The 13,136-nt window shown below is 41.1% G+C and overlaps 1 protein-coding gene across 30 annotated transcripts in view; it reads left to right on the top strand.

Moving 5' to 3' along the window:
* The window catches only part of MAGI1 (membrane associated guanylate kinase, WW and PDZ domain containing 1), a 338,357-nt gene that overhangs the window by 244,130 nt on the left and 81,091 nt on the right, over positions 1 to 13,136 (top strand). For all 30 annotated transcript variants that reach the window (XM_017826868.1, XM_017826867.1, XM_017826866.1 and 27 more), the window contains one exon: positions 5,970 to 6,089. In XM_017826868.1, the coding sequence (XP_017682357.1) occupies positions 5,970 to 6,089 (120 nt within the window). The remainder of the gene's footprint in view (positions 1 to 5,969; positions 6,090 to 13,136) is intronic.

The raw sequence follows: 13,136 nt of genomic DNA, 5'->3' as shown, positions 1-13,136 counted from the left end.
TTTAATCAGTCATTCCTGCTGACCACGGTGACAGAAATTTGCTTTTAGTACTGCAGTTATCTGTGTGGCCAGGAAGAGTCAATCAGCATCTGTTCCTGCACATGCATCATTAACGGAGCTGTGAGTTAATTTCTAGCGACAGACCACATTCTCCTTTGGACTGAATTTCTACTCTGCCACCAAGACACTTTGAATGCTTGTCACATTCTTGTGGTTTATAGGTATCAAGTCACGGGCTAGAGAAGGGACAGACAGCATTTAAAATCCCAAAATGAGCTTCCTGCGTTTCGAGTTTCAGCAGAAAATTGTATTTGTAAGTTGAGCATGTTTGGTTTGTAACAGGCTGGGCCTCTCTGAAATGTCTGTATTTTATGTAGTTACAAATATAAATGACTCCTTATCCCTTTCCACAGGTACTGGGGTCACGTCTATAATGGATAGCACAAGAATGTTCAAATACAATTCCTTTTACTTCTGTTGAAAAAGAAAAGTATTCTTACTTTGAATAACCCCAGAAGTCAATAAGATAAGGTTCTGTATACAGTGTCTTTTCACAGACAGGTTACACTTTATTTTTGTTAATGTTGATAAGACTGTTTCTAATACTGTGCTGCTGATAAGTTCTGCCTTAAGCTTGGCTGCTGATCAGGCTGCCTCTTCTGGAGACAGACCAGGTTGTCCCTGTCTTTTCCCTTCTCCACTTGCCATTAGCAGATTTGTGAAGTTTGTCCTGCCTTTCAGTTATCTGGCACCGTAGGGGACAGATGCAGGAGAGCCAAAACAGGCTCTCCAAATTACCCTGTGATGTGAGGGAAGAAGGTGATCTCTAAACACTGTGCACAGGGAAAAGGGGCTCTTTTCCTCATATGTTTCTTCCTTGGCAGCTGAAGGGCTTTTTTCATGTAGTGATGAGAGCAGTCTCTTCTTGCTGAATGAACAAAAATACCAGTCTTACAGCAATGGCAAGAGCAGAATCCTTCCTTCCTCCCACTCCACCTGCAGCCAACCACTCAGCAACCCCCCACAGCAGCTCTTGGCCTTGCAGCTTCCTGAGTCAGGACCATCCCTGCACACTTCACATTAAAACCTTATTTACCACGGTTCCACTCACTGCTGGTGACTTGTATAAAATATGTGACTTGTATAAAATATATACCAGTGACTTGTATAAAATATGGTTGTAGCAACTACATCATTACTTCAAGTGTACAACTCCCCCACTGTCTGTCATTTTAAGAGAAGCTGGTCAGTGGAAATGAGAACCAAATGACTTGTGGTTTAAGGTTTAATCAGCCATATTTTGGTGGCTCACAGGATTGTCACTGCCAGCCAGGGGAACTGGAGAAGGAGTTTGCAGCAATAATTTTTTTTATTTTATTTTTTTTTTTGCAAATGGGAGATGTAGGTATTTTGCACTTGAAAAGGCAACTTCTAAATAACTTGCTAGGGGCTATTTTGGTGCATGGTAATAGTGTTACTGCTCAAGAATTGTTTTTGTTTTAGCAAGAAAGCAATTGAAGTGACTACAACCCCTTTGAAGTCTTATTTTTAGATTACAATAAGAAAGACTGATTAATTTAGCAGCAGGGCATCAGAGGCTATTAACAATTTAACTTGAAGCCCTGGTAGATTGATAAGGAGCTAAACAGCCCTTGAATCATATATTAACAGCCTGGCCATACTATAATTGAGGCTCATGTTGGGTAAGTGTCAGCACTGTTGATAGGCATCACAACAGAAGCTGCTATTTGTCTTTTAAATGGATGCTTAAATTACTCAGAATAACAGTTGATAGTCATCAATACATCTGAGCCACAGTCCAGTTATTCTAGGCATGGGTGACAAACTCTAAATTAGTTCAAGTACAGCGCTGGGCTCTGCTTGGACAAACTCACCTGTGCCTAGAAGCAGTTTCTCAGGAGGGCTCTCCAGCCCGTGATGAGATCCCTCTTCTGTGGCCCAAGCATTAGGGATGCATGAATAAACTGGGGTGGAGATAGCTTGAGTGTGATAATCAAACCAACAGCTGGGCAAACATTTCATCAAGCATCTGAGCTAGTCTTGTTTTATGTAGTTTTAGCTCTGTAGACCATGAGAGAAGGTAATGCTAACCAGTAGCCTTTTTTTATTATTTATTTTCGTGGGTCTTCTGTGGCTACAGGAGATTTGAGCAATTCCCCTGTGAATGTAATGTATCTAACTAGTTTTATATGTTGTGAGACATTCTAGCCAAATAAGACTGAAAGCTTTACCATTAAATGCACAGAAGGACTTGGTAGCCACTCAGTTTCTGTTCCAGTTCCTTTTTATTGTAGCATTAACGATTCTGAGGTAGTCACACAATGGATGTAGCTCAAATTAATTAGCTAAATTGCATCCTAATGGCAATAAGATTTCATACCACTTAATGTTTCAGTGCAAACATATCAGGCAAGTTAAAGTATTTAAATATGATTGGCTCATCTTATGGAATATGTTATTTCTTGTTTGGGCTCTCTACAGCTCTTATTGTGCTCAATTAATTCTGCCATTAGCAGTGGTCTAACTTGCTATTAGCTCTGATAAAAGCACAGTCATCTCCTTCACTGATGACCATCCTTGTGGTAAGGATGCTGAAATGCAATTTAAAGGGGGAAGGAGGACACACACACCATGCTTTGTACATAATTGTCACGTTAATGATGGGAGACTTAATTACAATTGGAGTTTATCAGCAGAGAGCTGCAGTGGTAGCTTGCAGCCTGCGATGGTGTTGGCCTGTGTGCACACATGCTGCGCAGTCGTGGAGCAGTTGTTTCAGGCTGTGGAAGAGGCTCTGGGTGGAAGGTGCTGATTATTCTTGGTGCTCTGTGCCTGGGAAAAGTCATGGAGTTTGCTTATGAGCCTCTTTGCTTTCTTTTCTTCCTCCCTTTCTTCCTGCCCGCCCTCTCCCCCCACCCTCCTTGTGAAGCAGCCCTTCTGGCTTTGTTGTAAGTGTGGTTTGTAATCATTGTACACATCCCAGATGGTTCATGAAAACTCTTTGAAATGCCATCTGCCAGGCGTGTGTCCAGCCGGCAGCCTGTCATTCTGCTACAAGAAAAACGGAGGCGGGTTTTCCCTTCCCCCTGCCTTCCTGAATTGCATTCAGTAACACTTGTTCAGATGTGAAGCAGGATAACAGCCGGAGCATCTGCAAGCAATCTTTGCTCTAGACAGCAACATGGAAAGTTGTTGGGTTTTTCGCCTTCGCCCAGATAAGAAATCCTAACCAGTGTAGTTTTTATTTTCCCTCGGTTTGCTGCTGAGCACCGAGTGAGGTGACAAATGTTATCTCTGTGATGTAATGTTTTTCTTTTACGGGGCGACTCGGTGTTCCTAATGCATTCAGTGTGTGTTGCAGGCAGTCGTGCTGATAGCAAGCACATCTGCGATTTTTCGACTTGAACATATTCAGGAAATTAAGAACACTGAGATGAAACAAATAGATCCATTAAAATGGCTCAGAGGAATTATGGCAGATCTAATTGTCATGTCAAATAGGCAGCCAGCACTAGTAAACTGCTGACTGCAATTTCACCGCCATAAAAATTCAGAAGGGAAAAAAGATGATTAATAAATACTCTCTGTGGGAAGATATAGATAAAGGAAAGAAAAGGCTTTAAAAGATAAAGTAAAAGCAGTCCTGAAGTTCCCTGATCTTTCTGTCTCATCAATATGTGTTATTATTTACTGGGAAAATGTAAGTCCTGATCTTTGTCATTCGGCTTGTGTGCCACATGGCTCGGGGTGACTTTGACTGATGGATAAGGAGCACTGCAGAGTCTGATTCTCACTTCCATTGTGCTCCAGGCATGGGACAGCTACAGCACATCACTGGACATAGTTATTGGGGTGGCTCTTCATTATTCTTCCTTCCCTCTCGTGGGCCAGGTTTAGGGGCATGTGGCAGTGACCAACAGACATGATGCTCTGGGAAGGGTCCTCACAGCCTGAGTGTCTATGGAGGTGTCAGATCTCAGGGAGGAGATCTTGCATCTGGGCTGTTACCCCTCTTCCCAGCTGCTGGGTGAGTGCTCCATGCTCCTTGTGTGCCAGGGAGGGAGCTGTGTGGTCATTGCCTGCTCAGCTTTGCTGCCTGCCTTTGGATGGAAACGCAGGCACTGGGGCACTGAGGGCCACGTGGAGCAGCTTCAGTATTTCTCTGGACTAGATCTGTGGAAGACATTTGTCTTCTGTTACAATCCACCTGGTAAAAGTTGTTGTAGTCTTACTGTAAGGATTCAAAAATAAAAAGAATGCAAAATCCAGTCCTTTCAAATAGGAAAGAGTAATTCTACTAGTAAGGTGAAGATATTCATCACCATTTCCATCCCCTTCCTTACTTTTTCTCCCACCTTCACCCATTCACACAGCTCCAAGAGAAGGAGTGGTAGAAAAACCATGGGAATTTGTAGGCTATCTGAAGAGTGACGGTAAATAAAAAATAAAAAAAAAGAGAGTTTCTATTTTGAAACAAGAAATGGAAGATGTTAGAGAAAGTGGATGTCTATCAAGGAAATTAGTGATAATCTTTCAAGGATGTCACTCTGGCAAGACTGACCTCTTGAACAGTCTCTCAGATGAATAGGGGATAAGCAGACTTTCCGCTTCCCTGGCACTTGAGGAAAACATTTGCCAGATGCAGGCATGGTAAATTTATGCTCTTTCAACTTCTGAGAGCTGGAATCTTCCCAGTTAGTTTCCAGAAGCTCAGCTTCTTTATTCTTTCTTCTGTCCTTTTATAGAAAGTTTAAGAAATTGTATGCACTGAGAAGATGCTGCCCAGGGGCCGGAAAAGTCCCTCAGAAGTGAGAAATCATGCTTCATTAAATGTTAGGTATGGTTTCCACATCTCTGAAGTTATTCCCAAGCCAGCAGACTGGTTGCAGCCACAGCACTCGGACACATCCAACTCTCTATCTCTGCTCTTTCTTCCAAAATTCACTTTGGTGTACCATCTGTAAATTTGTCATTTATGTTTAATCTCAGATGTACAGAATCCAGCCACCTCCCAGCCTCCAGAGTCATGGAAAATAAAGGCTGTTGAATAGAAATTGATCCTAATCAATGAAGCTGTGCTCAGTGACCTAAAATAAAGTGGCCCAAGCCATCTTAGCAAAAAAGTCATGAAGTGACTCATCTTACACTATGCTTCAGAGGGCTGTAAATTGGTCAGAAGGGAGATGAGTTTCAGAGCTGGCAGAGTAGCAGTGATCAGAGCCTCGTTCTCCATGGGTGCTATTTAAATTGTCAAGTGCTGGAGAGAGATTCAGTGTGACTTATTACTCAAAAATATTTCTTGAACTGGAATGAACTTATAGATGAACTTCTGTGCAAACAGTTGGCAGGTTGTCTCTTTAGCGAGCATGTGAGAATGGTGCATTAAAACTGTCTCATGGTACTTTTTAATGCTGAATAAAAATAATAATAATATAAATAGAGATAAAATACTGAGAAGAAACAAGGGAGGAATTATCTTTATGATGTGAAAGAACATTTGATGAGATAGTGATACAGAAATAATGGAACCTAGAAAGAAGTTGTCTTATCTGAGAATACAGGTTGCAATTTTAGTGACATATGAGAGACAATGCTAATAGCAGGAAGGTAATTGCTGGCATATTCCCAGATACCAAACTTTTCCAGCTGTGTTTCTGCATGTGGTATGAGAGATTTCTTTGCCAGAGAGTCTTTCTGAGAATACAAAAAAACATTGTCCTTTGGCTGTTTTGTTCCAGCTGATACTTCCAGCTCAACCAGAGGTCTATGTCTTGTCTTGTTTTTACATGGGCTCCTAACTTGTAACTGAACTCTTCTGACACTGTGTAGCTCACAGAATTGTATCCTACAGGTACTGCTGCATCTTTATGAATTTTTTTTACTCTTCTTTTTACCTTTGGTAAGAAAACAACATTAACTAATATTAATGTGCTGATTTTTCCTTTCAGGCACAACCCGCCCTCCAAGAGAAGGAGAAGTGCCTGGTGTGGACTATAACTTTCTGACTGTGGAGGAATTTCTGGAGTTGGAGCGAAGTGGGACCCTTTTGGAAGTAGGAACTTATGAAGGTATGGAGCCACGGGCAGTGAAAAAGCACTGTAAAATAGCCGTGGTAGGACACCACACTTGCACCACCCTTGCTCGAGTCCATCCTAGTGCTTTACTTCCCTTTTCTCTGTACCCTAAGAGAGGGAATTCCCATATTGCTGTGCTTTTGTCTTTTCCCTTCAAGTTAACTGCCTCTAAAGATTAACATCAGTATGCCAGGAAAATCCAATATGTACTCCAGTAAGGAAATACTGAGGCAGTCTGCATCTGTTCTTAGTATCTACTGTGGTTCATCTTGTTCACTTTTTCTTCTCTCCTGATCTTTTTCTTGTCCTTCACCTTCCCTAAATACACATCCTTCATCACCCAGTTGTGTTCCCTACATAGCTACATGATGCACTGCTTTTGGATTTTTTTTTCTTCTTTATTCTCGGATAATTGCTTCTAACTTGGGTCACTGAGTTGGTCTTTTTTACTTTTTGCAAAGCACTACTTTGCAAACAACAGCACTGATGCAGCCAAGGGGCATTGAAATGTAACCAGGGTGAGAGCAGGAAAAAGATACCTTTGACTCCCAGAGAAATGCCAGGCAAATTGGCCGTATTTAGGTACACAATAGGACTTGTGTAACCAAACCTGCAATCTGTATCTCCTTTAAATTGAAAACTCCTTTTGGAGTGTATTGTTTTTTTTTTTCCTCTGGATAACATTCAAATGTACCTCTTGAGAAGACAATGAAAAGAAATACTTTAGAGGTTTGAAAGTCCTTCCAGTGTACTTTAGCTCATTCATGTCATATTTCCATTTGCAAGAAGTTTAATGGGACTTTCTGTTATTATGAGAGATTGAAAAAGCCTTATTCTTGGAGACTTATTCTTAATATTCTTTATAGTAAGAAATATGGGATACATTTAAAAATATGAGCTACACACAAATGGCCAGTAGTCTTTGAAAAGTAGTCATCAAACATGAACAGGAAAGATTGTGACATGTGGTTTTGTTTTTTCAAGGTCTGAAAAAAAAGTCCTGAAACACTATTTGCTTGTCTACTACTTTAAAAACTCCCTTGTAAGGGCACCTTTAAACCTTGTGCTCATTCCCAACTGCAGACAATTGCAGTGTCAAACCTGGTTTGCATGAAGATGCTAAACGTATAATTTGGTTTCACTCTTCCACCTCTCTGAGCTGATTAGCTCCATCAGCACCAATGCAAACGTTCCAGCAGCAGCTCTTCTCCAAAATGAGCTTTTTCCTCTCCATGTTTCTAATTATAACACTAAATTAGTTTTCTTTGTCATGGTGCTCAAAATAGATCAGCTGAAGGGCCTCGCCATTGCTTCCTGATCGCATTTGTTCTGGTGACCTTTCCACTTGGAAAGACAAAATGGGTAACTGTCTGTAAGCTGGCTCCTGGGATATGCTGGGAATTAGTTTTCAGGAAATGCTGTATCCATCTGGGACAGTTATAACATGGTAGTTTCATTGCTTATGTGATTATGTGCAGCAGCAGCTAAACTGTTTAGGTTTCATGGGTTGCTCTTTTGAATTGCTTGAAGATGAGGTTGATTTCTCATAAGTCTAATGTGTATTTCATTTCTGTGGGTGATAGAAGTGTCTGAACTTTAAAGGAATAATTTGTCAGAAGTGCTGAGAAGCCTCTTTCCCTGTTGGCATCAGTGATGCTGGTGCATTGTGGTTCTGGAGTGCTGGCCCATAGAAGGAAAAATCAATAAGAATAAAGCAAATAATGATGATGCATGTGTGCACATATGCATCAAGACACATTACTATTTGATTGTAATGTGAAATAAATAGAGTTCATTTTTCACTTACGGCTTCAAGAAATTATTTTGCTGCCTTCTGAGATTTCTTTAATGGCTTTGTTGTACTTTTTTTGGAAATCTTATTTTACAACTGTATTGATCAAGACAGTGTTGATCTTGATTAGATCTTGGAAGATGGTGTGATTCAAACTCAATGCTGCAATCACCAGCAATTTTGTCTATTAAAAAAACCCCAATCTGCCAAAAAACCCAGACCACAAAATAAGTTAGACTTTTAATGTCCAAGTCTCTGTTATTGCCCAGCTTTACAGTCTTAGGTTAATTATAATTTGTTTTATGCTGCATTTTGCTGCTGCCTTTTTTTTTTGATGTACCACCATGATGAAGTTGGCTGTATTTTTGACCAGTAATGGCTTATTCTAAACCAGAGGGATGGTACCCAACATAAGGAAATAGTCTTCTATTTCTCCCCGAAGAACAATAAAATAATACCTTTAATGCGTGGCTTTTATTATTAATAATTTTACCCATTGTACTGAGTCAGAATCAAACAATTGCAGAGATGGAAAAAAACCTTGCAGGAGAAAACATAGCACAAGCATGTGTTTAGTAACAGTTATTGCAGAGGACTTCTGGGGAGAAAGACTGGAAAACAAGGAGCCATCAGAAGAGGGTTAATACACAGGTCTTGATGCTCATACAAGTACTATTGATTTGGAAAGAATAAAGAACAAGCAGAAGAGAACAGTTGGAAACTATAAAAGAGTAGGAGTGTATATCAAGTTTTCAGAGAACAACCTGGGTTTTGAAAGTGCTCTAATTTCAAAAAGAGAAAGTGCAAGCTGAACAGGACAAAAAAAGGTGTTGCCGACCTACAGGGCTGTGTAATGTCATTATTATTTCTTTTGGTGCACTGCCAATAGGTTCCACTGGACAGCTTTTGATTCACATCCTGGTGAATGCCAAGCAGGCAGGGCAGCTGCTGTTCTGGTCACCTGTCACCTTCCCGGTGCGTTCTGTGCCCAAAAGGCTCCAAAAATTGTGTTTAGGTGGGAGGGGACGTTGGCAGGCCTTAATTCCTGGGATTTTCAGTTCCAGTTTTAACATGCTGATTTTTAACCATAAAGCCCAGACACATCATCTTTCTTCCCCAATGAAAGCTACATGTGGATCACATGAATCCAGCAGCAGGAGCTGAAGCCCTGGAAGACCCGCCCAAAGCTGCAGTGCCGCACCAGTATTGGTGAATTTGCCCCACGTGGGTGCTGGTAAAGCTGCACATAACACACTCAAGGCAGTTAAAAATTCCCATTGACAATACTCATTAGGAAGAAAAAGTCTTTTTAGGCTGCATGCTGTCTAGGCCTTCTGGTGGATAGGAAATCACCATAATTGTAATCTCAGGCTTTTATTGACTGCTCCTTCAGGGCAGAAAATACTGATGGATGCATGGAAGTAATTGTGTAGGTTACTAATTATTTAGCAATTACTTCTGTGTTTGAATCGTAGTCTCTCACAGGGACCTCAAGGGAGGGCTGTTTTGAGCAGAGCCACCACTTCCAGATTTTATTCCCATTTCTTGCCCATCTGCTGAGTGGCCCTGGGCATATCAGGTAACTGCTATATACTTCAGGTTACTGGCCTGGAGAATATTAAAACAACACTTACTTCTCCCTTCATTAATATTTCAGCAGATACCCTGTGCCTGCAGCTATCTGCTCTTGCAAATGGGAGGGAGAGAGTGGAAGCCACAGTATTTGGGAGGGCTGTGCTGAAGGCAGCAGTGGGGATGGGAACTGTGCAGAGGCACACGGGGACAATGGTATGGTGGCTGAATTTTGAATGGGGATGGCTGTATCACCGGGGTCTGGTGAGGCTGTATTAATGAATGCCTGCCCAGCACTTAGTGATCCTCAAAAGAAAAAGTGCTGCACTTTATAACATGTGAAGGGTTATTACATTATAGCATATTATTGTCAAGGCATCATCTTTCATTCTCAGGACAAGTGTTATGTGATTGCCAAGAGAAGTAATAAGTAATCTGCATTAGTCTCATGACTAAGATGTAATGGGGTGACTTGCTAACATTTTAAAAGTGTATAAAACTAGCTATTGTAGACAGGGTCTCCGATTGTGGTACTTAATGAGCGTAATAAATTACGTTAATAGTGCAGTTAAAATTTCAGCTGAAGTAGAGAGGTGTATTCAGCAACATGCTTCAAATCAAGATGCCTTTAGCCTAATTTATCTGATGTGCTGGCTCTCCTTGGGTTTCTCTGCAGCAGCCCCACTCCCCCAGCTGCTTTAGCAAAATGGCTGGATTTGCTTTGCTGGGCTTCTGGTGCCTTCGCAGCCTGTGGGTCTCAGCAACTTGGTCCAGCCTTGAAATGTGAACTGTGTCTGTGGCAGGAAAAACATGACAGCAAGACTGGAAGAGTAAGAGTGGCAGATGCAGGGGATGCCCATGCAGAGGAACTACATGTTCCACTTAATAAGATAAGATCCGCTTATTATTGTCTCCCTACTACAGACTGAGTCAATAAATCATAAAGGCTCCTTTAGCACCATTTTAATGTATCATGTCCAATATTCACATATTAACATCTGTGCACTGCAGATTCCTCTTCTATCCTTGGCTTTTATTCTTTGCTTGTTTTTTTTCCTTGTTATTTTTTAAACCACTCGTACAGAAAAAAAGGCAACACGTTGTTATGTATGTGCATGATTTTCAGTGTTGAGCACTAGTGCTGCTGTACTGAAGTGTCATCTGATAACAATGCTTCCTTTTACAAACAGCTAAAGTGGTACCTGAGTAACTCTTGTTCTATAAAAGCAAATATTCAAATATCTGATCGGGGTGCAGAGTGGCTTTGAATTTCCTATGGCATTCCTCACCGGCTTCTCTCTCTGCACCTTCAGTAGGAAGTTTTCCAATGTGAGCTCTGTCAGAAATTGCTCATTAGCAGTCGTGCATTTTAAAACATAAACCTTGGGGAAAAGGTGGTTCCCAACCACCTCTGGCAAAAAGAGATACGGTGAATTAGTTGCTGTTTTCCTAAATTAGAGTTTAGGTTATTTTAAGGTATCATTTGCTCTCTAAACACAGTCTGATGTGTTAAAGGCTGTTCCTGGTAGTCCATTGATAGATGGCAGCCAGGCATATTTTGGGGTTGTTTTTTGGTAGTGGGTGTTCTTCAGACTCTAGAATTAGCTGCTCCTCACTGGTGTTATCCAGCTCCTTCTTTGCAGAGGCAGCCCAGCCTGCACAGGCTGTGGCATTTCCCAGCCACTGCAGAGCTAACTGTGAGCTGCCATGCACACACCACCACCTTCTGCAGAGGGAAGGTGTTAGTGGGACACATCCTCATGGTAGGACTATATATATATATGAACATTTAAGTATTTGCAAGAAGAAGGGTTGCATATTGCAGTGGCTTGACATGGTATTTTCTTTAGTCCTACCTCCCTGTGCTAGGTAGGGTGTTTCCAGCTGCTTCTCCTGTTTTCTGTATATGCCATCCACAAGCACAGGCTCATTTATGTTCCCTATGATTTTTTTTTTGATCTATTTGCATGTGGATATAGCAGTTGGTATATATAGCTGGTCTCATGAAACACTCTGAGCTTCCATAGCCACATCATGACCCATGCTACCAAGGCCTTACTGCTTATTTATTTAAGTATCATTGCACAGTAGCATGTGGCAATACCTAGCAATATCTCAACACAGTAAGAGTGATTTGTTCTGTAGGTGACTTTCTCCCAAGCTGCCATTGCCTTTAGGACACTAATTGGAGTATATGTTAAATTTCAGACATAAATTGAAATGTGCAGATTGTAACAGTTTGACATATTTAACAGGAAACCCAAACTGACCTTTCAGTTAATCCCACCATTAATAACTGCAAAAATTGACAGCAAATCTGCTATTTAAAGCAAATGCATATATTATAGGTTAATTTCTCTGAGATCTCCTTCATTGCCTGTTTTGCTTCCGATCCAGATGCTGTATCCGTGGCCTCCTCCCGGTTGCCTGGATACTCTGAATTTCCTCAAGGCAATTGCTAATCAATGTGCAGTTGCAGCTAGGTGAATCCCGCAGACAGCAGCCAGATCTGTCAACTAAATGTGGAAAACTGTAGCAGAATGTGATCTGGGAAGAGAACAGACAAAACACTGTGGCAGGAGCTCTGCTCCCAGGAACCAATTCATCCTGTGTTAATCAGACACAAGCACTCTTTGTGGATTAGATGAGCAGAAGCTCTTCTGCTAAAATTAAGGGTCAATTGTTTCTGTTCTTGTACAGTGCAGAGAAGAGCTGTGTCTCAGAAAAGAAAACAATTACATTAATAATTGCATTTCAAGTCTTTGTGTCAAGGCCTTGCTTAATTTTGCTGCTTATCTCCAAGTTTTTTTCCCAAAATACTCATTTGCAGCAAGACAGTAAGCTATGAACTGCTTTTTAAAACATGAGCTATGAATAGAGTCCTTGTAACACACACAGAGTGGTCACTTTGAAGATCAGATGCACTTCTCATGGACGCAGGGTCCTCTGTGCTACACAGAGGCTCTTGAGTTTCATGGGATTTTTATAATTGCAAAATTAGGCTTCACAAGTAGGCATCAGTAAATTCAGAACTGCATGAGCTCTTCTTGGTCCTTTTCTGAGACACAAATACACTCCCAACCCAGGCATAAATCTCTTCACACTAGGAAAGAGAAGAGCTGCAGAGCAAACACCTACAGATTAAAGTAACTCAAATATATGGTTTGAGACCACATTCTTCAGTTGATGTTGTACCATTAGGATTAATGGTCAAGCTCGTGTCTGACGTTGCCATCAGCTCCTCTGCCTTCTTTGACCTTTCCATGTCAACTCTGCCACCCTGTCCCCACCCCAGCAGACTCCAGGGTCTCCCTTCTCCACAAGGAAACCACTTTTTGAACCTGTTAGATTGTCTCTGTTCTTGTGTGTTTCTGTCCATTCCAGAAACAGCATATTGGCTGGATGGAGCCCTTTCAACCCAAATTGAATTGAATAGTGAATGGCAAAAATTTTTGTGGAATAGACTCATAGTTATTTTACTTAGGGATAGCTAGTTGGCGTATTTTTGTGAACAGCATTTCAAATTCCAAGTGACAAACACCTTAGGGTTGTTTGTTTGTGAATTTACTTCCCACCAGGGGTATATTTAATAAGAATGTTTTGTTATCTTGACATATAAGCAAATTTTCCATTACCACTTGGTCTCTAAAACTTTAAAAGAAAGTTCTCTTGGTTGA

Source organism: Lepidothrix coronata, unplaced genomic scaffold, assembly GCF_001604755.1.
Source record: "Lepidothrix coronata isolate B3197 unplaced genomic scaffold, Lepidothrix_coronata-1.0 Scaffold131, whole genome shotgun sequence".
NCBI lineage: Eukaryota > Metazoa > Chordata > Aves > Passeriformes > Pipridae > Lepidothrix > Lepidothrix coronata.
The sequence above is the reverse complement of the archived record's forward strand: the minus strand, read 5'-3'. Positions and strand labels throughout refer to the sequence as shown.